General features: G+C 39.5%; 1 protein-coding gene across 1 annotated transcript in view; it reads right to left on the bottom strand.

Annotated features, from left to right (window-relative positions):
* Positions 1-23,225, bottom strand: part of SPATA16 (spermatogenesis associated 16) — a 260,839-nt gene that overhangs the window by 13,482 nt on the left and 224,132 nt on the right. Inside the window, exon 9 of the mRNA XM_005889923.2 lies at positions 19,333-19,416. Coding sequence (XP_005889985.1) covers positions 19,333-19,416 — 84 coding nt within the window. The remainder of the gene's footprint in view (positions 1-19,332; positions 19,417-23,225) is intronic.

The following is a 23,225-nucleotide window of genomic DNA, read 5'->3' as shown; positions in this document are numbered from 1 at the left end:
TAGGGGTTTGTATATGTTCATGCTTCAGGGATTTGGTGCTCAAAGGATTTTTTTTTAAATAAAGCTTTTAAAGAAGCCTTGTAAGAAGACAAAAAATAGATAAAATAATAATTGAATCTTTGGGAATAAATATCATGTTTCTACAACTGTAGTGGTGGTTATAGAAGGAGGATGTATTTCCAGCAATTTGCAATGTGGATCAAAATCCTCTTGGCAAAACAGCCATTTAATCCACCACAGCGGATTTCATAACATTAGTTTTCTTGCTGTCTTCCAGTTTAGTTTCCAGACCAAATGCTTTTAAATATTTATCATCCAAAATGGTTTGAATTTTAATTCTTATTAGAATGACAATTGTTTTCAAAGAGGCTTGAAATTAATTTCTAAAATAAACTTTAATTTCTGAAACAAAGTTGTTTCTGGTGTTCATAATACAGCAGTTTCCTTTAGCTTTTGGCTAGCATTCAAACAAACAGCCTCATATTTCTCCATTTTAATTTAGTGAATTCTGTATGTTGGTATGATAGTCATAAAAGTACAATGTGGAAATGTAAGGCATTAGATGCCTGTGATATATTACAAAATATGCAAAAAAACTTCTGTTAAACTATATTACCAATTTCTAATTGAAAATCCCCATAATAATAGCACTTGTAAAACAAATTTAGTGTAGAGTTAGAGTACAATTATGAAATCTTGCTATCACTTTGTTCTTAATGTATCATGGCTTTTTAAAAATTTATTTTCAATGCTTAATGGCATAATTTATCTGAAAGTTGGAGTATATATATTTTAAGCTTTTTCTTTTGAGATAATTGTGGATTCACATGCAGCAGTAAGAAGTAATACAGGAAGAATCTGTGTATTCTTTATGCAGTTTGTCCCCATGGTAACATCTTATAAAACTTTGGTAGAATATTACCGCTAGGATGTTGACACTGATATAGTCAAGATACAGAGCAGTTCCATTACTACAGGATCTCTTGTGCGGCTCTTTTATAGCCACACCCACTTTCCTCCTGCCCCACCTCCTTAACCCTTGGCAACCACTAATTGGTTGTCCATTTCTATAATTTTTTCAGTTTAAAAAGGTATTATATATACACACATACTTAAGATATATACATAGTTGAATATATTATTGCTATTATTATTGCATATCTTTTCTTATATGCTGTCCACTTTATCCATTGGAGCCCTTAGCATATTAATCATTGTTGTGTTAAATTTCTAGTCTGACAATTACAACATCTCTGCCATATCTGCTTCTGATGATTGCTTTGTCTCTTCAAGTTGTGTTTTTCACCTTTTGGTTTGTCTTGTAATTATTTTCTTGATAGCTGGACATGAGGTACTGGGTAAAAGGAACTGCTATAAACAGACCTTTAGTACTGTGAGGAATCAAGATTGCCCGGAGAAATATCAATAACCTCAGATATGCAGATGATACCACCCTTATGGCAGAAAGTGAAGAGGAACTAAAAAGCCTCTTGATGAAAGTGAAAGAGGAGAGTGAAAAAGTTGGCTTAAAGCTCAACATTCAGAAAACTAAGATCATGGCATCTGGTCTCATCACTTCATGGGAAATAGATGGGGAAACAGTGTCAGACTTAATTTTTTTGGGCTCCAAAATCACTGCAGATGGTGATTGCAGCCATGAAATTAAAAGACGCTTGCTCCTTGGAAGAAAAGTTATGACCAACCTAGATAGCATATTGAAAAGCAGAGACATTACTTTACCAACAAAGGTTTGTCTAGTCAAGGCTGTGGTTTTTCCTGTGGTCATGTCTGGGTGTGAGAGTTGGACTGTGAAGAAGGCTGAGCGCCGAAGAATTGATGCTTTTGAAGTGTGGTATTGGAGAAGACTCTTGAGAGTCCCTTGGACTGCAAGGAGATCCAACCAGTCCATTCTGAAGGAGATCAGCCCTGGGATTTCTTTGGAAGGAATGATGCTAAAGCTGAAACTCCAGTACTTTGGCCACCTCATGCGAAGAGTTGACTCATTGGAAAAGACTCTGATGCTGGGAGGGCTTGGGGGCAGGAGGAGAAGGGGATGACAGAGGATGAGATGGCTGGATGGCATCACCAACTTGATGGACGTGAGTTTGAGTGAACTCCAGGAGTTGGTGATGGACAGGGAGGCCTGGCATGCTGCGATTCATGGGGTTGCAAAGAGTCGGACTCAACTGAGTGACTGACTGAACTGAACTGAACTGAACTGAATGTGAGGAGAAGGCTTCCTTTGTGGCTCAGTTGGTAAAGAATTCACCTGTGATGCCAAAGTCCGCCTGCAATACAGGCGACCTGGTTTTGATAACTGGGTTGGGAAGATCCCCTTGAGAAGAAAATGGCAACCCACTCCAGTATTCTTGTCTGGGAAATTCCATGGACAAAGGAGCTTGGTGGGCTACAGGCCATGGGGTCGCAAGAGTCAGACAGGACTTAGCGACTAAACTACACAGTGTGAGGAGAGGGGAAGCATTCTACAGTTCTAAGATTAGATTTCAGTCTTTTACTGAACCCATGCCTTGGACTGTGAACTTCACAAGTGTTCCTCAGTTCCCCACCTACTCCTCCTTACATGGGACAGGATGGCTAGAGTGGGCTGGAGTTGGGTATTTTCCTTTCCTAGGTCACTTAGGCCCTGATAATACACCAAAAGGTATGCTCTGTTTAACTGGTTTCTTCTGAGGGCAAGCCTTACTAAGAAGGAAAGAGTGTTTTTGTATATTTCAGAGTGGTTCCTTCCAGAGGCCCAAGGGGATTTTTCTCTGATACTTAGCATTAACTCCTGGAGGTAAATTGCATAATATTGCATAACTCCTAGACTGGGTCCCCTTAGAGTTTGTAATACTCAGAGTTGTCTGCACTGAGTGTCCAGCAATTTGTCAATTATAATTCCAGCTTAACAAAGCCAGTACTGGTTCCCATAGCAGTTTCTGCTTGTAAGTCTCTGCTCCAGAAAGCCATATCTCCCTGTATTAATCCGTTAGTCTCTTCCGTCTTTGGAGCAGTGTTTTGTCTTGTGTCATCCACTGTCTCATCGATCCAAGAAGAATTACTGACTTTTAGGATAGAGTGGTGACTTCCCAGCCCCTCATATGTAGAACCAAACACAGAACTCCATGTATATTTAGAATCATATTAAATGATGTTGTTATTTTTGCTTGAATCATCAAACATAATGACGAGGACAGTCTGCTGTTTTTAATCATATTTTTGCTTGTGTTCTTTCACTTTTCTTGATATTTTAAAGATCTTTCTTTTATTGTTTCCTTTCTATTTAGGAAATTTTCTTCAGCCTCTTTTTTTTTTTTTTTTTTTTTTTTAGAGTGAGTTGGCTGATGACAAATTCTCTTAGTTTTCCTTCATCTGAGAATGTCTTGATTTCCTCTTAATTTCTGAAAGCTGTTTTCATTGGGTGTAGCATTTTCTGGCCCCAGTTTTTTTAACTGAAAAATTCACTGTCATTCAAATTGTTTTCCCCCTAATAGTTAGTGAATCATTTCTTTTTTGATGTTTTCAAGATCTGTCTTTGTGTTTAGTTTTTAGAAGTTTGACCATGCTGCATCCTGGTGTGAATTTGAGTTTATCTTATTCGGGGTTCACTGAAATTTTTCAGTCTGTAGTTTCCGTCTTTTGCCAAATTATGGAAATTTTAAGCTATTATTTCTTTAGGTACTTTTTCATTCCTATCCCTTTTCTCCTATCTTTCTGGGATTCTGATAACATGAATGTTAGATATGATGTTATAGACTCACAGCTCCTTGAGGTTCTTTTCATTTTATTTTCTGATCTATTTTCTCTGTTGTTCCAGTTGGGTAATTTGTATTATTTTATCTTCATTTCAGACTTTCCTGCTGTCTCAGTGGTAAAGAATCCTCCTGCCAATGCAGGAGGTGTGGGTTCTATCTCTGGATTGGGAAGATCCCTGGAGAAGGAAATGGCAACCCACTCCAGTATCCTTGCCTGGGAAATCCCATGAACAGAGGAACCTGATAGGCTACAGTCTATGGGACCGCAGAGAATTGGACACAATGTAGTGACTAAACAACAATCTTCATTTCATTGATTATTTCCTCTTCATTAGGCTGTTGAGCCCCTTCATTGAGTTTTTCATTTTGGTTACTGTATTTGCAATTCTAAAATTTCTACTTGTTTCTTTGTATGTCTTCCATTTCTTTGCTGAGTTTCTGTCTCTTTTTTAAAGATATTTATTTATTTTTGGCTGTGTTGGGTCTTAGTTGTGGTAGGCAGGCTCTCAGTTCTGGTGCTTAGGCTTAGTGGTTGCAACGTGTGAGCTTAGTTGCCCCATGCATGTGGGGCCTTAGTTCCTAGACCAGGGATTGAACCTGTGTCCTCTGCCTTGGAAGGTGATTCTTAACCACTGGACCACCAGGGATGTCGTCTGTCTCTATTTTTTTTTAATTGAAGTGTAATTGATATACAATATTAGTCACAAATTAAGTCACATAGTGACTTAATTTTTTATAGATTATACTTCATTTATAGTATGAAATATTAGCTATATTCCCTATGCTGTGCAAAATATCCCTGCAGTTTATAAATGGTAGTTTGTACCTCTTAATCCCCTACCTCTGTCTTGCTGATCCCCTTCCCTCTAGTTTATTTTCTATATCTGTGATTCTCTTTCTTTTTTGTTATATTCATTTGTTTTATTTTTTAGAGTCCATATATATATATATGATAAAATAAAGTATTTTTCTTCCTCTGACTTATTTCACTAAGCATAAAGGCTGTATATTGTCACTCTGTTTATTTAACTTCTATGAAGACTACATCATGAGAAATGCTGGACTGGAAGAAACACAAGCTGGAATCAAGATTGCCAGGAGAAATATCAATAACCTCAGATATGCAGATGACACCACCCTTATGGCAGAAAGTGAAGAGGAACTCAAAAGCCTCTTGATGAAAGTGAAAGTGGAGAGTGAAAAAGTTGGCTTAAAGCTCAACATTCAGAAAACGAAGATCATGGCATCCGGTCCCATCACTTCATGGGAAATAGATGGGGAAACAGTGTCAGACTTTATTTTTCTGGGCTCCAAAATCACTACAGATGGTGACTGCAGCCATGAAATTAAAAGACGCTTACTCCTTGGAAGGAAAGTTATGACCAACCTAGATAGCATATTCAAAAGCAGAGACGTTACTTTGCCAACAAAGGTTCATCTAGTCAAGGCTATGGTTTTTCCTGTGGTCATGTATGGATGTGAGAGTTGGACTGTGAAGAAGGCTGAGCACCGAAGAATTGATGCTTTTGAACTGTGGTGTTGGAGAAGATTCTTGAGAGCCCCTTGGACTGCAAGGAGATCCAACTAGTCCATTCTGAAGGAGATCAGTCCTGGGATTTCTTTGGAAGGAATGATGCTAAAGCTGAAACTCCAGTACTTTGGCCGCTTCATGCAAAGAGTTGACTCATTGGAAAAGACTCTGATGCTGGGAGGCACTGGGGGCAAGAGGAGAAGGGGACGCCAGAGGATGAGATGGCTGGATGGCATCACTGAGTCGATGGACGTGAGTCTGGGTGAACTCCAGGAGTTGGTGATAGACAGGGAGGCCTGGCATGCTGCAATTCATGGGGTCGCAAAGAGTCAGACATGACTGAGCGACTGATCTGATCTGATACTCTCTAGGTCCATCCACATTGTTGCAAGTGGCAAAATTTTATTCTTTTTTGTGGCTGAGTATGTATCAATATACATAAATACATATACACACACAATGGAATATATGTATATATATGCCACATCTTATCTATTCATTTGTTGATGGGTACTTAGGTTGTTTCCATATCTTGGCTATTGTAAATAATGGTGCTATGAACATTGGGGTTGCTATGAGCATCTTTTCAAATGAATGTTTATGGGTTTATTTTTGATATATACCCAGAAGCGGAATTGTTGGATCATATGGTAGTCCTACTTTTAGTTTTTTGAGGAACCTCCATACAGTTTTCCATAGTGGTTGCAGCAATTTACATTCCCACCAAAAATGTACAAGTGTTTTCTTTTCTCCATATCCTCACCAACATTTGTTATTTGTATTCTTTTTACGATAGTCATTCTGACAGGTGATCTCATTGTGGCTTCGATTTGTATTTCCCTGATGATTAACCGTGTTGAGCGTTTTTTCATGTGCCCATTAGCCATCTTTGTATTCTTTGGAAGATGTCTATTCTAGTCTTCTGCCCATTTTTAAATTGGGTTGTTTCTTTTTTTGATATTGAGTTGTATGAGCTGTTTACATATTTTGGATGTTAACCTGTTATCAGTCATATTATTTTCAAATACTTTTCTCCCATGAAGTAGGCTGTCTTTTTTGTTTTGTTGTACATTTACTTTGCTGTGCAAAAGGTTATAAGTTTAATTGAGTCCATTTATTAATTTTTGCTTTTGTCTCCTTTGTATTAGGAAACAGATCCCAAAATATTGCTACAATTTATGTCAAAGAATGTTATGCCTATGTTTTTTTCTTGAAGTTTTGCTTTCTAGTCTTCCATTTAGGTCTTCAATCCATTTTGAGTTTATTTTGGTATATTGTGTGATAAAATGTTCTAAGTTCATTCTTTCACATGTAGCTGTCCAGTTTCCCCACCACCACTTAGTGAAAAGATTGTTTTTCCCCATGCATATTCTTGCCTCCTTTGTTGTAGATTAATTGACCATAAATTTGTGAGCTTATTTCTGGACTTTCTATTCTGTTCCATTGATCTATGTGCTAGATTTTTGTGCTAGTACCATACTGTTTTGATTACTGTAGCCTTGTAGTGTAGTCTGATGACATTTTACAATTTGTTTTAAGATGTTTCTAATAGCTTAGACATTTTTATGATGGCCTCTTTAAAATCTTTGTCAGAATAATTATAATAGCTCTAACATCTTTATGTTAGCATCAGTTGATTGTCTTTTATCATTCAATTTGAGATCTTCCTGTTTCTTGGTATGATGAGTCATCTTCAGTTGAAATCTGGACATTTAGGGTACTAATATTATGAGATCTGGATCCTATTTAAGTCTTCGGCTTAAGCTGAATTTTTCTGACCATGCTATGGCAAAAGATGGGAGGGGCATTGCCTCATTACTGACAGGTGGGGATAGAAGTTCAAGTTCTACACTCAATCTCCATTGACTTGAGGAAGGGGTTCCTCATTACTTTCGGATAGGGATGAGCATTCAAACATTCAAGCTCCTCACTATGTTTGCACTGATAACTCTCTAGCAGTACCTCATCACTACTCCTCATGTGGCCTTCACTGACGTCACATTGAGATGGGAAGCTCATGATTGTTGGGGGCTGGTGAAAATCCTGACCATCTACTAGGCCTCCTCTGACACCATACCTAGTGGGGATGAACATTCAGCCTCCCTATTTGGTTTCTTTGACACCAACCTTTTAGGGTGGGAAGGCTGAAACACCTTATTATAGCCCAATGAAGGTAGAATTCTAACTCCTTACTTGGGCTTTGCTGATGTGGATGGGGGTTTGGATTTCCTTTTTTTCCCCCCCTGTGGTGTTTGGCTGGAGCAGAATGATTATTTGCCTAAGAGCGTTCCATCTTCAGTGGTTCAGAGGTGAAGAATCTGCCTGCAATGCAGGGCACCTGGGTTGAATCACTGGGTTGGGAAGATTCCCTGGGGGCGGAAATGGCAGCCCACTTCAGTATTCTTATCGGGACAATCTCATGGACAGAGGAACCTGGCAGGCTATAGTCCATGGGGTTGCAAACAGTTAGATACAACTGAGTACTGAGCACAGGCTGCCTTTTTCCTTGTCCTTTGGCTGGAGGGAGCAGGATTTTGTTGGGGTTTTTGTTTTGTTTGTTTCTGTGTTACTAGGTTTCATCATCAAGTGTGGAATGTCTGAAGCAAAAAAATAAGTAAATAAAAGAAAATTCAGTGAACTCATCACCATGTTATTGCTCAGGACTCTAGGTCATTTCTCTTTTCATCCCACCTTTCAGTGTCTTATATTTGTTTTACATATAATGTCCAAAGTTGTGCTTAATGTGAGGAATAGGGAAAAGCATGTCTCTTCCATATTCCTGTAAGTGGAAGTCCTCCCATCATGGCTTTAAAAAAAATAATTTCTGACCTTTATTCCTCAGGAAGATGTATTTTTATTTCTTGAATCTGTTTTCCCAGTTGCTTCTAAATATTTTTATCATTATGATGAAGTGAATGAGGCTGAAGGGGGTATCCTCTCCATCAGAGGTATTAGGAAATTAAAAGCTTCTCGATTATCTTTCAAATTCAATAAGAAAGACTAACTTTATCCTGTCTCTGGGTTAGGCTCTCTAATTTAGGTCCAAATTTCACTAGCCACCTCATATTCTCCAGAATCTCTTATCCAGCAAAAAGCCGTTTAAGCAGTTATAGGGTTTCCCTGGTAGCTCAGATGGTAAAGCATCTGCCTAACAATGCGGGAGACCTGGGTTTGATCCCTGGGTCGGGAAGATCCCCTGGAGAAGGAAATGGCAACCCACTCCAGTATTCTTGCCTGGAAAATCCCATGGACTGAGGAGCCTGGTAGGCTACAGTCCATGGGTTCACAAAGAGTCAGACATGACTGAGTGACTTCACTTCACACATATGTTTTACACACACAGTTTTGATGATGCTAAGAGATACGGGTGTGTTGGTGCTTGTAGCATTTGTGTGTGTTTTAGATTATGGTGTTGTTCCTTCCTCCACATGTACACTTTAAGAAAGTTGTAATCAGAATGATAAATGATCCATACCTTCCTTTAGGGCTGCATGTAAAGGCAGTTTTATTTTGCCCTTCTCCAAAAGATGAAAGGTCTAATGAGCCCACTATAAATTACTGAATGAGCCACAAGTCAATTACTCTGAACTTGTTAATCCTACTTTCAATACAGAATGGAAGATGTCCTATGGTTCATTTAGCTACTAAGTGGTGTAAGCTGAATATTTTGTTATTCTTCAGAATTACAAAGGATTGCAACTTAACCTATACATTGCTGGCTGCCAAGCAAAGGAGATACTTAGGTAATTTAGAGACAGTAACTTTTAGAATGAATGGCAAACTCACTCTTCAGTTCAAATGACATTGAGATATATGCTCCCCTCCCTTGCCCCAGAATATTTCACTGAACTTCTGAAAGATGTGTTTAGAAAAGTTTTTACAGAGATAAAAATACTAGTAGGTTTGGAGTAATATGAATATTTCCAATTTCTGTTTTAGTCACTTCCTTATGTTATTAGCTCACTAATGGGACAGGCAGGGAGGGCTTCCTGGAAGAGGAAGAGTAAACAATGTGCTGGCCAGTCTCGAACATATGCCTCTGTGCTGGGAGGTAAGGTCTGCAGGGGTCACAGGAATATGTACTTCTGAAATTGTGCTTTCATGGAGATCCTGGTGCATTTCAAAGTGCTTAGTTAATGCACCAGAAAGTGTAAGCCATAGTAGAAATACTACAGGAATGACCAGACTTCCAAGCTGTTCTCGTGGGGTTCTGCTGTTGCAGGAAGAAGGAAAATGGTAAGCTCTCAAAGCAACCTAAACAGATAGGTCTATAAAGGGAGACATGGTCAAGGAGGACAATAAGAGTACCATGTTCCAGGGGCTAGTGGGTACCATGCTTCAGCTTTGGTCATGCATCTGCTGCAAAGCAGTCTGGGTAAGTCATCATCTGGTTCTGTGAGCTGTGATCTAGAATAGGATGGCTTGCAATCCTGCTATCGCCACTCACTGCTGAAAAGCAGATTCAAAGACTGTCTTCTTGGTTGTCTTACAGAATCTGAGCTTGGGTCAGGCAGTGTTCTTTGCACCATTAAATTTTAGTAGCTGGATTTGGTTTAACATTAGTGTTCTAGTTAATGACTAGGAACAGAACCTTTGACCCAAACAAACTTGATTCAAAACCAAACACTGTCCCTTCAATGTAGGCTTGTTTCCTTGTTAATTCTACAAAGCTCTTTCCCTCATTTTCCAAAGGAGAGATAATGACATCTCTCATAGGATTGTTGCAGTCATTAAATATGATAACGTCTTGAAGTGCTTCACATATACTAAGAGATCAGTATTCATCATTGATGATATTTGTCATCACCACATTATTCATTTTTTATCACATTATTTAGCTGAAATAATTTTTTCTATAGCCTGTTTCCATTGTAATAGTTATTCAAAAGCAAACTTTCAACAGACTAACATAGTTTAAGAATTTGTTGGATATCACAGTATTTTATTAAGTATGTGAGGACCTAATCAATGGCTGATTAGTTTTGTCTAACCCTTGATAAACTCCTGGTTAAAGAGGCACAGTTTCTAGATTCATGCTCCCTAGATGAGAGCCATAATAGATCCGACTCCTACACAGAAATGTTTCTGCTGCAGAAATTTCTTGCAAAATCATCAAAGTTTCAGAATACTTTTAGCCAACAAAGTATATGAGAGATATTCTCAGTTTTGGAGGAAAGGCCGAATACAGGTGGAAAGTGAGTGACTAGCAAATGCAGCTACTGAAAATGTTTAACAAATTAACCACATACTTTTTCCTTTAAGTCAGAGGAGAAAGATTTTGTTCGATTTAAGTGGTGATTGAAATTCACCATGTATCAATATTTGGAGTGTTGCACAGTGGCCAGGGGAGATGTCCAGAACTGAGGTTCTCGGCTTTCTCTGCTTGCCAGGCTAGACGTGGCTTTGCTGTTTGAGGAAGGTCCTCCCTCCAGGTCTGACAGTTGCAGGGCTCAGCCTCGGACCACAGTCAGGAGGGTCTGCCAGTGCTTTGGTAAAGGCACCTCCACTACAGTTGCCAGTTTAGACACTTACTGGCACAGATTCATTGTCCCAGGAATTGCAATGATTTATTTATTCCAGGCACCTGGCCTCTTCAGCCCCTTGGGCCTTGCCTCCCTGCCTCCTTCCCCTCAGCATGGTCAGCAAAAGAGCACTTGGGTTTCTGTGCATGATCTGCATTATGCCATGGACGAAACTGCTTAGCAGTGCTCAGAGCACACACCGTAAAGGAATTTGGGGATATGCTAATGAAGAAGCCCATAACCAGAAGCGGAAAAGATTCATAATCAAATTGCAGTAAATCTGTGGAGACTCCTTAAAGAACAAGACACACAGGAAAAGCCTGATTGCTGGAAAAACTGCTTTGCAAATGAGTGATATGGTTGCTGAATCTTTGACAAGAAGGCAGTCCTGTCAGACAGACACAACGGCACGTCCCAACTGCGTATTAGTCAGCCCAGATGCCTGGCCAATGAAAGACAGATAGTGCCACACGTGTAGTCTCTCTCAGCAGAGTTGCTGGAAATACTCAGGTTTGAATGCTAATGTGGAAAGTAAACAAAGTGCTCCGATTTGTTCTTTTCTCTCCCTCTTGGTTGGTTAACTGCCCCAGCCCATCTCACCAATTTGTGCTTTCCCCTGCATGGTCTGCCCATGTCAGCAGCCTTGCATAGAACAGAGTTGCTAAGTGATATACAATTCTATCCCCCTTTTATCTTAAAAAGCAAATGAGTGAATCAATGAATGTCATTTCTGTTTGACAGTGAGTATGATTTATAAGTTAAGATTTTGAGATAAAAAGGAACCCCCAAAGCTAAATATTTTATAATAAATTCACATGGATGCTTTAAGCTTTAAAGTTTAAAGATATCCACCTAAACTCCATTTGTTGGATTCATGAAGGATTATGATGTACTGGGTTATATTTTATTATTTGAAATTTTAAGGTAGCATTTTTTTCTCATGAAAATTCATAGGATTATGATTAGATGCCGAAGTATCTCTCATTACTTTAAAAGTAACAAAGTTTTATTTCTCTTTATTTAGTCTCAAATCAGATCTAGAGGCATATCAGAATAAGACAATATTTCATGTCATACCAGATTAAATTTTGGTCTTCGCAGTGTGAAATTTAGACTTTGTAAATGAAGAGCCAATAACTTTGTCTTCTGAATTGTAGACAGTGTTGCTTAAATGTTTCTCTAAACTGAGTCTCTGGTGAGAAGAAATAAGAATGTTCCAACTTAACAGTTGGCATCTTTTTTTCTTTAAAAAGACTCCTTTTTCTACAGATTCCTTTTTCTATTTCCTTCAGGTCTAGTGCATTATAAGTCTTAGGATTCAATGCACAGTAACACAAAATCATAGACCCTGAAGTTATTAAGTATGTGAAGACACTGTATTTCTCAGTAGGCTGTAATTTGCCTAAGATCTCACAAGTGGGACCTGAATTCATGGTCAAGAATTTGTAGATTGAGGCTTTGTATAGTTTCTGGTTATAGATGGAGAACTAGGGAGCAGCTGAGGAGGAGCCTATACCCGTGGATTACAGAGGGAGACTAAACCAAAAATTCCTTAGTGACCTCTTTGGCTCAGATTGAAAGAACTTTATTTTAAGAACTGAAGATAGACAAACTGGACAGATTTTACTTTGATTGGAGGTCACCATAATTCTCCTTTTGGTCTCATACCTGAATGCTCAGCCATACATAAAATAATGCTGGTTGGTTGGGCTTTTTCAGTTGCACAAAGCTTGGGCTTCTCTCAAGAAAGAGATTAGGCTCTAAGGTCAGATCAAATTCTGACTCCACCACTTACCAACAGTGGGATTTTAGGAAAATTGCTAAACTTCTCTGTTTACAATAAATTATTCCTTTTACCCTATGTGAGGGTTAGTGAGTTGGTGTATATAAAGTGAATAAGAGTGTTGGCTTGTATTAAGAGCTCAGTAAACATTAATTCTTCTTTCATTTTGATGGTCTGACTTTCAAAAGACCCAGTTTTTCAGAGCAGAGAGGGGATTTTGAATCTTAGTTCATTATCCTTATTTTACAGGTGAGAAAACTGAGGCCTGGAGAAAAGACATGGATTCGAGCTAATTTGCGACAGACACAGGTCTCTGAATGTTAGTTCAGGATGTTTTTTCACTGTATTAGCCTCCCTATAAATAAGCTTTTGTTCTTCTTGTGGATAGAAGACAGAATCTGACCACTTCTTATAGCCACTGGGTTCAGGGTTCAAGCCACCAGTATTCCTCTCCCGTATCACTGCAGTTACCTCCTAACTAGACTCCCTGACTCTGCCCTTGCCCTCTTCAATGTGGTCTCAATTCAGCAGCTTAGAGTAGTTTTTGTTTTTGTTTGATAAGGCATGACATCCTCTCCTCTCTCGTTTCATCTCCTATTACTCTTGTCATTCTACTCCAGTCATCTTGCTCTCCTTGCAGATCTTGTACCTGGTAGGCACTCTCCAATCTCAGGGTCTCACATTTGCTGTTTCCTTTACTTGGAATGCTTCTCACCAGATATTTGCATGGTTTGCATTTTTTTCAGATATTCATTCAGTCATCACCTCAGCGAATCCTGCCCTGACTATTCTATTGCAGTCGCAATCATCTGCTACTCTCCATTTTCCTTTCCTGGCATGTGTTACTTACATTCCATATTTCTTTAGATAGTTTATTGCCTACTTTTCTCTAGCAGAATGCAAATATCATGAGGGCACTGCTTTTTCATGGCTGTATCTCCAATGTCAGGAACAGTGTCTGCCCCTGACACTGATTGCAGGAATGAGCAGTGTGGTAACAGGACCTGTTATTCAAAAGGGTGTATTTTCTCAGATATTTTTGTTACAGACTAAAGTTAGGCAAAGTGTAATACTCTTATTTAAAGAATCCTATTGTGGCAAGGGACTTTCCAACATGAGAAAATTTACCGCACCTTTTTAAAAAACATAATCTGCTTATTTTTGTATTTGTACAGCTAAACCAACATACATATATATATCTTTCTGGAGTTAATTACTGGAAAGGAAATATTCTGTAAAGCCAAACCAAAACAAGAGTCACTTTCCTAAAACTCTATGAAGAATATACAGTGTTTTAGTTCTGGTGAATTGGAAAATAAACACAATTGTCACACTCTTTGTCTTTCTGGGTCCTTAGAGAAATCTCAAAGATAACAAAATATAGACAGGAGGTCAGCACTCATGAATCAGATTTCATCTTGATAGTCTTTTTACAGACCTATAACAAAGTGGAGCTCTGAAAATGGTGTTAGGTAATAGGGATTCTGACAGACCCTTTAACTCCATGGAACTGGGAGGTGCTGCTATAATTCTGCTGCTTCAGATGAAAATTTCAAGTGTTTTCATTAGGTACAACAGCTGTTTCTATTACAGATAACAGATCTCAGAGGTGGTGATGCTGATATCAACTTCTAGTGGGCTCAGAACATAGTGTAGCTTGTACAATTAGCTTTTTTTTTTTTAATTATTTTTTTTTTCTGCACATGCAAATTAACTCTGTAGCAGTAAAAGGAAATTACTTACTTGCTACTGGAATCGTCTGAAAGTGATACGATCATGCTTTGTAGCGTCGCATTAACCAAATTAAAAGCCCTTGGGAAAAATTTGGCACCCTGTTCCTTCCCATTCACATCTTCCTAAAGATCTCTCAGGAGCTTCCATTTAGAAAGCTGGGATCATTATCAGGGCTTTTAATTTGCAAAGATTGGCTGCTCACCAGTGAGTCTTTCTAGTTACCCGGTGGTTGGGTGGAGTGGTTCTGAGGTGTTCCAATCTCAGAGGCCTTGAACTTGACTATTCTCCTGACTCCTGCTTGCTTGCAGATATGTTTTTCAGTCTGGGGCCCCAATCCATGGCTCCACTGCTAAAGCTTATCTCTTAAGACGAATGCTATCACCTCATTCTGTCCACAAATGTACATATCACTCCACTTGGAAAAACTGCAATCTGTTTCTCCAATCCTGTGATTCAGGGCTGGCCTATGACTGCTTTGATCGATAGAATGTGGTGACAGTTGCTATCCTAGATCTGGACTTAGTCTTTTAGAAGACTGATGGCTTTTACTTCCTTTTTCTTGAGATACTTCCTCTTGGAACCCAGCTCTTGTGCTATTTAAAGCCTAATTCACATGAAGAGGCCATATTTAGCCACTCCAGTCAATGTCTCAGCTGACTAATATCAGATATCAACCATATGAGGGAGTCATCCTAGAGTCCAGAACATTTTAGCTGTCAGGTGACTCCAGCCCAAGGCGCAGAAGTCATCTGATTGAACTGCAGGAGAGATAGCAAGCAAGAACCACCTGGCTGAGTCTAGTCAACCCACAGACCTGTGGCAGATAATTTTGTTCTAAAGCACTATATTTGGGATGATATTTAACACAGCAGTAGAGTAACTGCAGTGAGGACAAAGTGTGAAGCTGCTGGCTAAGTTCTCCTGTGAATGTGGACATCAGATCACCAGCTTAGGGTCAGGTGAAACTTTGCCTACAAAGTACAGGCAGGTGTAGACAAACATCAATCCCTCTTCCCCCTTTTTGGCTGGAATTTCATAATTGGACTATTCTGTTATCACTTGGATTTGTAAATATATATGTTTACTGTACAAATGCAAATATTTCGTGGAGGGATACTGGTTTAAGCCAGGGTACAAGGGTACAGCAAACTTTTTTTTGTGTAGGGGGCTTCCTTGATGGCTTGGATGCTAAAGAGCCTGCCTGCAATGCAGGAGATCCAGGTTCAGTCCCCGGGTGGGGAAGATCCCCTGAAGAAGGGGATGGCAGCCCACTCTAGTATTCTTGCCTAGAGAATACCATGGACAGAGGAGCCTGGAAGGCTACAGTCCATGGGACCACAAAGAGTCAGACACAAACTGAGTGACTAACACTTTCACTTCACTTTTCAGATAGCAACTATTTTAGGCTTTGTGAGCTATATGGTCTTCATGGCAACTATTCAGCTTGGCCAAGGTGACATAGATAATACTTAAATGAATGGCATGGCTATGTGTAGTAAACTCTATTTACAAATATAAGTACATGGTTGGTTTTGGACCTATGGGCTCTAGTTTGCTACCCTCTGTGCTAACAATTCTTTCTGTTAAGCACAAATATTTAATTATATTGATTGACTCCCATGAGCCTTAGGTTTGGTTTACCTCTAACTTTGGTTTGCCCTATCATTCCTTCTTAGTCTCCTTTGTAGAGTTTTCCTCCTAAATTTGAAATGTGCTCCTCAAAGCTGTTTTCTCATTATTTGCTCTTTCTCTGCCATGCCACTCACTCAAATGATTTCAGTTATCACCAGTTTGCCAATGATTTAGAAATATCTCTCTCTATTCAGTCTTCTATTCAGAACTCCAGACTCCTGTATTTCATCTTGGATATCTTGCCCTAGTTGCAGTACCCTAACTTCAATGCTCTTTTGTGCCAGCAACCCCTTGGACTGTAGCCGACCAGCCTCCTCTGTCCATGGAATTCTCCAGGCAGAAATACAAGAGTGGGTAGTCATTCCATTCTCCAGGGTATCTTCCTGACCCAGGGATCAAACCCAGGTCTCTCACACTGTAGGCAGATTCTTTACTGTCTGAGCCACCAGGGAAATCCAGTTATTGGCCTTTTGTCCCTTAACCCCAGTGGGGCTTCCCTGATTGCTCAGTTGGTAAAGAATCCACCTGCAATGTAGGAGACCCCAGTTCAATTCTGGAGTTGGGAAGATCCCCTGGAGAAGGGATAGGCTACCCACTCCGGTATTCTTGGACTTCCTTGGTGGCTCAGCTGGTAAAGAATCCACCTGCAATGCAGGAGACCTGGGTTTGATTTCTGATTTGGGAAGATCTCCTGGAGAAGGGAAAGGCTACCCACTTCAATATTCTGGCCTGGAGAATTCCATGGACTGTATAGTCCATGGGGTCACAAGTTGGACAAGACTGAGTGACTTTCACTTTCACCCTTTGATGCTGGGGCTGGAACTCTGTAAACTCCATTTCTGTTTTGCCCGCTCTTTGTCTCCATCAACAGGGGGCGATAGAGGGACACTGTAAAATCAAGGGAGAAAGGACTGCAGACTTCCTGTCTTCCTGGGGTTCCTGTGAGCATCTATTCAGTAAAGGTTCTTTGCTCTAGAAATATACATTCTTTTCTGTAGTAGCTGTGAAATCTAGTTTTTCCAAAAGTTGCCAAATAACCTCCATTAAAACTGCTTTCCTTCCCTCCCCATCAGCAACAGTGAGTTAATGCCCCCTCCTCAGAAGTCTTTAATGACCCCTCCTCCAAGCTCGGGGACACTGGCACCAGCTAAACAGCACCTCCTAAGTAGGAGATCTGAGTTGTGGCCCAGCGGGTCCCAACTCCAAGTTTCAAAAATTGCAATCTCTTCCCTTTGATTCTTCAGCCCTTAAGGGATAGTAGCTGTTTCTTTTAACGGTTCCATTGTGATAAATTGTTTTCCTTTTCAGTTACCTAAATTTTCATACCCAGTTAACCACCCTGTATATTAACTTCCTTTTCAAATGCCTGGTATGCTTTCTGTGGACTCTGAAAGTGTTTGTTTTCAGCCCAAAGCTGCTTCTTTGAAGTGTTTCCTTCCTTCCTTTGCACCAGCAAACCTCTCCCTATTCCCCACCTGGTGGCTCAAGCCCAAAGTCTGAGCATTGTTCTAACTTTTTCTGTCATCTAAACTCCCATATGCAATCAGTAAATAAGGCCTGTGGATTTGCTTCCTGAATATTTCTTATATCTGTCTGTTCCTCTCCATCTCTGTGCCTACCAAAGTAGATCATGCTACCACCTTATAACTGACCTCCCCAGATTTCTGTAGCCTCAGTTTGTTATCCCACTACAGCCCTAGAAATGTCTCAAAAATATTTACCACATAAATACTTCCTGAAACATTCTAAATCCTGAACATAATTTATAAGGCCTGTGATTTGATTTCTCCTGCCTTTGCACTTCATTTTAAACCATGTTTGTTGTTCCTTTGTCAATTTTACCATGCTTTCTTAGCATTCTTGGTACAAGCTTTTCTCTTTGTGTATAAATCTCCCTTTTCATCTAGAGAGCTACTACTATCTTTTGAATGTTTTATAAATACCACTTTCTCAGAGATGGATTTTCTGACCTCTCAGACCAGATTATATTCCTCTATTTGTTCCCATAATCACTGAACATATACTTTTAAAATATAATATTTATAAATGTTTAAGTAGCTGCTTCTTTCCTAGGTGGTAAGGCCCATATAGGTAGGGGCTGTGTTTGCCTTGCCCAGCAAAAGGTCCATTACACACAGTAATCTTTCAGGCATAGTAGATATTCAACAACTATTAGATGAGTTCAGTTGATTTCTGGTCTATACACTCACATTCTGTTCTATACATTCATATACAATGTTTTATACATTAAATTCAGGTTCTCTGAATTGATTACAGAAGAGACACATTTCTGCAAATGCATCAAAATCCCTCTTGGCTGACTTTACCTCTTAAACGGAACAGTTGTTTTCTTCTCACGTCTCCTGACACCAGTTTTCCCTTTGCGGGTTCTTACCATGATTGGAGGAGACTGAGTGGAGGGTCGGAGAAGGCAATGGCACCCCACTCCAGTACTCTTGCCTGGAAAATCCCATGGACGGAGGAGCCTGGTGGGCTGCAGTCCACGGGGTCGCAAAGAGTCAGACACGACTGAGCGACTTCACTTTCACTTTTCACTTTCGTGCATTGGAGAAGGAAATGGCAACCCACTCCAGTGTTCTTGCCTGGAGGATCCCAGGGATGGTGGAGCCTGGTGGGCTGACGTCTACCGGGTTGCACAGAGTCAGACACGACTGAAGAGACTTAACAGCAGCAGCAGAAGAGTGGGGAGTACATTGATCAGAATTTATCACTTTCATCTGGACTGTAAACCAACACTACTCCTTCCTACATTGTCAGAAGGAGTATCCTTGTGATACCACAAGTAGGAGTATCCTTCCTACTTGTGGTATCACACAAGTCTCCTGAGTACCTGGGGCCAGGTGCATCTCAGGGCTTGTTTTGTGTAACTCAGGTAACCAATGAAGAGATGTTCTCCGACTTCAAACAACCAGTATGTCATTTCTTCACCCCAAACATCAACGTGCTAGTTTTCTTCTAGTTCCCTGAAATGCATGCATTATTCCTCAAGTGCCAATTACAGGAGAAAAGGGTTGGGGAGCAAATTGAAACATTGATGAAGGGGCTTTAAATATATAAAATAACCAATAATGAGGGAGCAGATAATGAAAATATAACATGAAAATGAGCATGATAAGAGACCCCAAAAGTACAGGACCACAGTCAGAAATGCAGCAGACCTGAAGGAACAAATTAAATAAATGTCCACATTTCATCTTGGTTATACTTCCAGGGAGAGAGCTGCATTTGTTTTAAAAAGAAAACCACCAATAAAACAAGCTGAGAAACTTCCTTTTCATCTTTAAACAGATTTGACCCCAAATGCATATTTTCTTTGAGAATAATATCTTTTTTTCCTTCAGCTGAAAGTTTTACCTTTTGAATTGTATTCCACACACGTTCTTTATTGTTTCTTCTTCCTTCAAGGGTGTCCATGGCATCTGCCATTAGTGACTGCAGCTGTGGCACCAAGATAAAAATTATCAGTGTGGAATTCACCCAGAAATAACTTCTCTAAATACACAGATTAAAACCTAATTAAAAAATCATTTGTACGCTGATGATTTTATTACTCATCTTTCCGACAATGAACACTGCCACCTCATTGCTGCTTCAGTCATTACCAAGTATTATTGCAGATATAAAATATTGAAACAATGGAAAGATTCTTCTTGAAAATTTGTAGAAAACATATAGGTTTTAATGTAGTGGGTGTCGATGTTTTATGAAAACAGATTTGGGTTGTAAAGAATGAAGGCAGTAGTTAATTCTCTTGGGAAATGGCATGTAGTACATGAACGCATTTTAGTGTTTTCTCCTGAGGCTAATGTATCATAATCCTAGGCATCATGCAAAAACTCACCAGAGGACCATACTAGAATTGTGTTGTTTTATTACCTCTTAAAGGATCTAGCTCACTGAAGTTCTTTTACTATTCTTTTCTTTTCTAAAATTTCAAAATATCCGAGATTTCTCTTTAGGTTCCATTTCAGAGGTGAGTTTTAAAATTCCACCCTTTGCCCCAAACTGCCATATTCCAATTGAAAATAATTCTACACACACGCTGGGGCTTTCCAGGTGGCTCAGTGGTAAAGAATCTGCCTGCCAAGCAGGAGACACGGGTTCAGTCTCTGTGTCAGGAAGATCCCTTGGATAAGGAAATGGTGACCCTCTCTGGTATTCTTTCCTGGGAAATCTCATGGACAGAGAGGCCTGGCTGGCTATAGTTAATGGGGTTGCAAAGAGTTGGACATGACTGAGCAACTAAACGGCAACAGCTGCACACAGACGATTTATGTGCCTGCAAAGTAATGAGGCCACATCAAGCCATGTGACATTTGAAGCTGAAAAAAAAGTTCTCTAAAGAAGAGCAAATGCCAGTTCAGTTCACCATGGTGTCAAACATTATGATAATCTTAGATAATCTTTCTGTTCTTTAGATATTTTAGGTAGGTAGTTGAGTCACTCAGAACTCTTCTACTGAGTAGTCACTGTTTGTGTAGCATCACAAAAGGGATTTCAAGGATATATTATCTAGATTAACCCATGCTTGGAACTTGGAAAGCAAAATCTATTAAGATGATGAAATCTTGAATGATACATGATTTTTAAAAATGTTTGGTTTGCACATATACATCCCTTTACATTTACTTTTTTTTCTAGTAGGTATATAAATTACGAAAATGTCCCATGAAATCTTATTTTTCAAGGTTTCAGGCAGTGGAGTATTGCATGGATATGTTAGTTAGAGATGTCAGTAATGCTAGTTTCATGCTCTTTTTGTATATTTAAAGATATAAGAATTTCCAGAAAAAAGAAAGCTGCAGATGTGTGGTTAAGAAGACCTAAGTGCAGAAAACTCCCCTGTATTTTTCATTTAAATCTTGAGTGTGCTTTTCAGGAAGACAGGATCAACATTGTGCCAGCTTCTTAAATTAACATTTTCTTTGCTTTCTCTTATCTCAGAGGAGCATTAATCATCTAAAATTGGCTATAATATGCACTTTGAAAGCTCCACAGTTGCTACACTCCTGAATGCCTTAGGAATGGTAGGATAAACACTTAGCCTTTTGGAAGGCATTCTGTGCATAAAATCATACAGGTTTAGAAAGTATTATTGCCAGTTTTGACTTAATAATTACCGACTAATAGACTTTTTTTTCCCTCATAGTTTTAATGTTTGGTATGCAGAATTTTATTATTTGGCTACTCCAACAGTTTTAAATGGTTACTTTGAATATCAATATTTATTTAATATGCTTTTGCAGATTCAGATGAACATTATAAATGTTGGCAGTTCATTTCTTGATTAATTTGTTACAACTTTCAAAGCTCAAAGAGGGAGGATTCCTTTAGTTATCTGAAAATTACAGGTGATAATTTTGGGTTGTTCTCATCCTTGCTATGTGAATTCGGTCAGGTCTGTAATTAGTTTTCACTACCTTCAATTAGAGCCTTAGAGTAAAGAGCCCTTCCCAACAACATGTCAGCTTTATATGGAATAAATTTTACCTTTCTTTGAATGGCCAGCACACTGATTAGTAATTGTTTTTCAAATGAGGTGCTATAGTTTCTAATATTAGGTTATAATATATATGTCTGCTTGAAGATTTTTTTCTGTGAGGTATTTCTCCAACTATTTTAATTTTAAATAAAAAAAATTTGTTTATTTTTAATTGAAGGATAATTACTTTATAGTACTACAGTGGTTTCTACCAAAAACCAGTAGAAACAGCCATAGGCTTACCCTTGTCCCCTCCTACTTGAACACGCCTCCCTCCTCTCTCCCCATCCTGCTCGTCTAAGTTGTTAACAAGCCCTGGTTTGAGTTCCCTGAGTTATGCAGCAAATTGCCATTAGCTATCTATTTTACATATGGTAATGTATGTTTCCATGTTACTCTCTCCCTCTCTCCATACCTCCCACCCACTCCTTCTTCCCTTCCCAGCTGTGCCCGTAAGTCTGTTCTCAATGTCTGTGTCTCCTTTGCTGCTCTGCAGATAGGTTTATCAGTACCATCTTTCTAGATTCCATATGTATATATGCATTGCTGCTGCTGCTGCTGCTAAGTTGCTTCAGTCGTGTCCAACTCTGTGTGACCCCATAGACAGCAGCCCACCAGGCTCCCCCGTCCCTGGGATTCTCCAGGCAAGAACACTGGAGTGGGTTGCCTTTTCCTTCTCCAATGTATGAAAGTGAAAAGTGAAAGTGAAGTTGCTCAGTCGTGTCCGACTCCTAGTGACCCCATGGACTACAGCCTACCAGGCTGCTCTGTCCATGGGATTTTCCAGGCAAAGAGTACTGGAGTGGGGTGCCATTGCATTAGTATATGATAATTGTTTTTCTCTTTCTGAATTACTTCACTCTGCATAATAGGCTCTAGGTCCATCCACCTCATTAGGACTGACTCAAATGTGTTTCTTTTTATGTAATATTCCATTTTATATATGTACCACAAATTCTTTATCCATTCCTCTGCTGATAGATGTTGAGATTGCTTCCATGTCCTAGCTTTTGGAAAATAGAGTGTCAGTGAACATTGGATTACATATGTCTTTTTCAATTTTGATTTCCTGAGGGTATATGCCTAGGAGTCAGATTGCTGGGACATATGGTGGTTTTATTCCTAGTTTTCTAAGGAATCTCCACACTGTTATCTGTAGAGGCTGTATCAATTTGCATTCCCACCAACAGTGCAAGAATGTTCCCTTTACTCCACACCCTTCCCTGCATTTATTGTTTGTAGATTTTTTAATGATGGCCTTTCTGACCAATGTGAGGTGACTCCTCATTGTAGTTTTGATTTGTATTTCTCTAATAATGGCTATGGTTTTTCCAGTGGTCATGTATGGATGTGAGAGTTGGACTGTGAAGAATGCTGAGCGCTGAAGAATTGATGCTTTTGAACTGTGGTGTTGGAGAAGACTCTTAAGAGTCCCTTGGACTACAAGGAGATCCAACCAGTCCATTCTAAAGGAGATCAGTACTTTGGCCACCTCATGCGAAGAGTTGACTCATTGGAAAAGACTCTGATGCTGGGAGGGATTGAGGGCAGGAGGAGAAGGGGACGACAGAGGATGAGATGGCTGGATGGTATCACCGACGTGAGTTTGAGTGAACTCTGGGAGTTGGTAATGGACAGGGAGGCCTGGCATGCTGCAATTCATGGGGTCGCAAAGAGTCGGACACGACTGAGCGACTGAACTGAACTGAACTGAATAATGAGCAATGTTGAACATCTTTTCATGTGTTTATTAGCCATCTGTATG

The sequence above is a fragment of the Bos mutus genome, chromosome 1 (assembly GCF_027580195.1).
Source record: "Bos mutus isolate GX-2022 chromosome 1, NWIPB_WYAK_1.1, whole genome shotgun sequence".
Classification (NCBI taxonomy): Eukaryota; Metazoa; Chordata; class Mammalia; order Artiodactyla; family Bovidae; genus Bos; species Bos mutus.
This window is presented reverse-complemented; position numbering and strand designations above follow the sequence as displayed.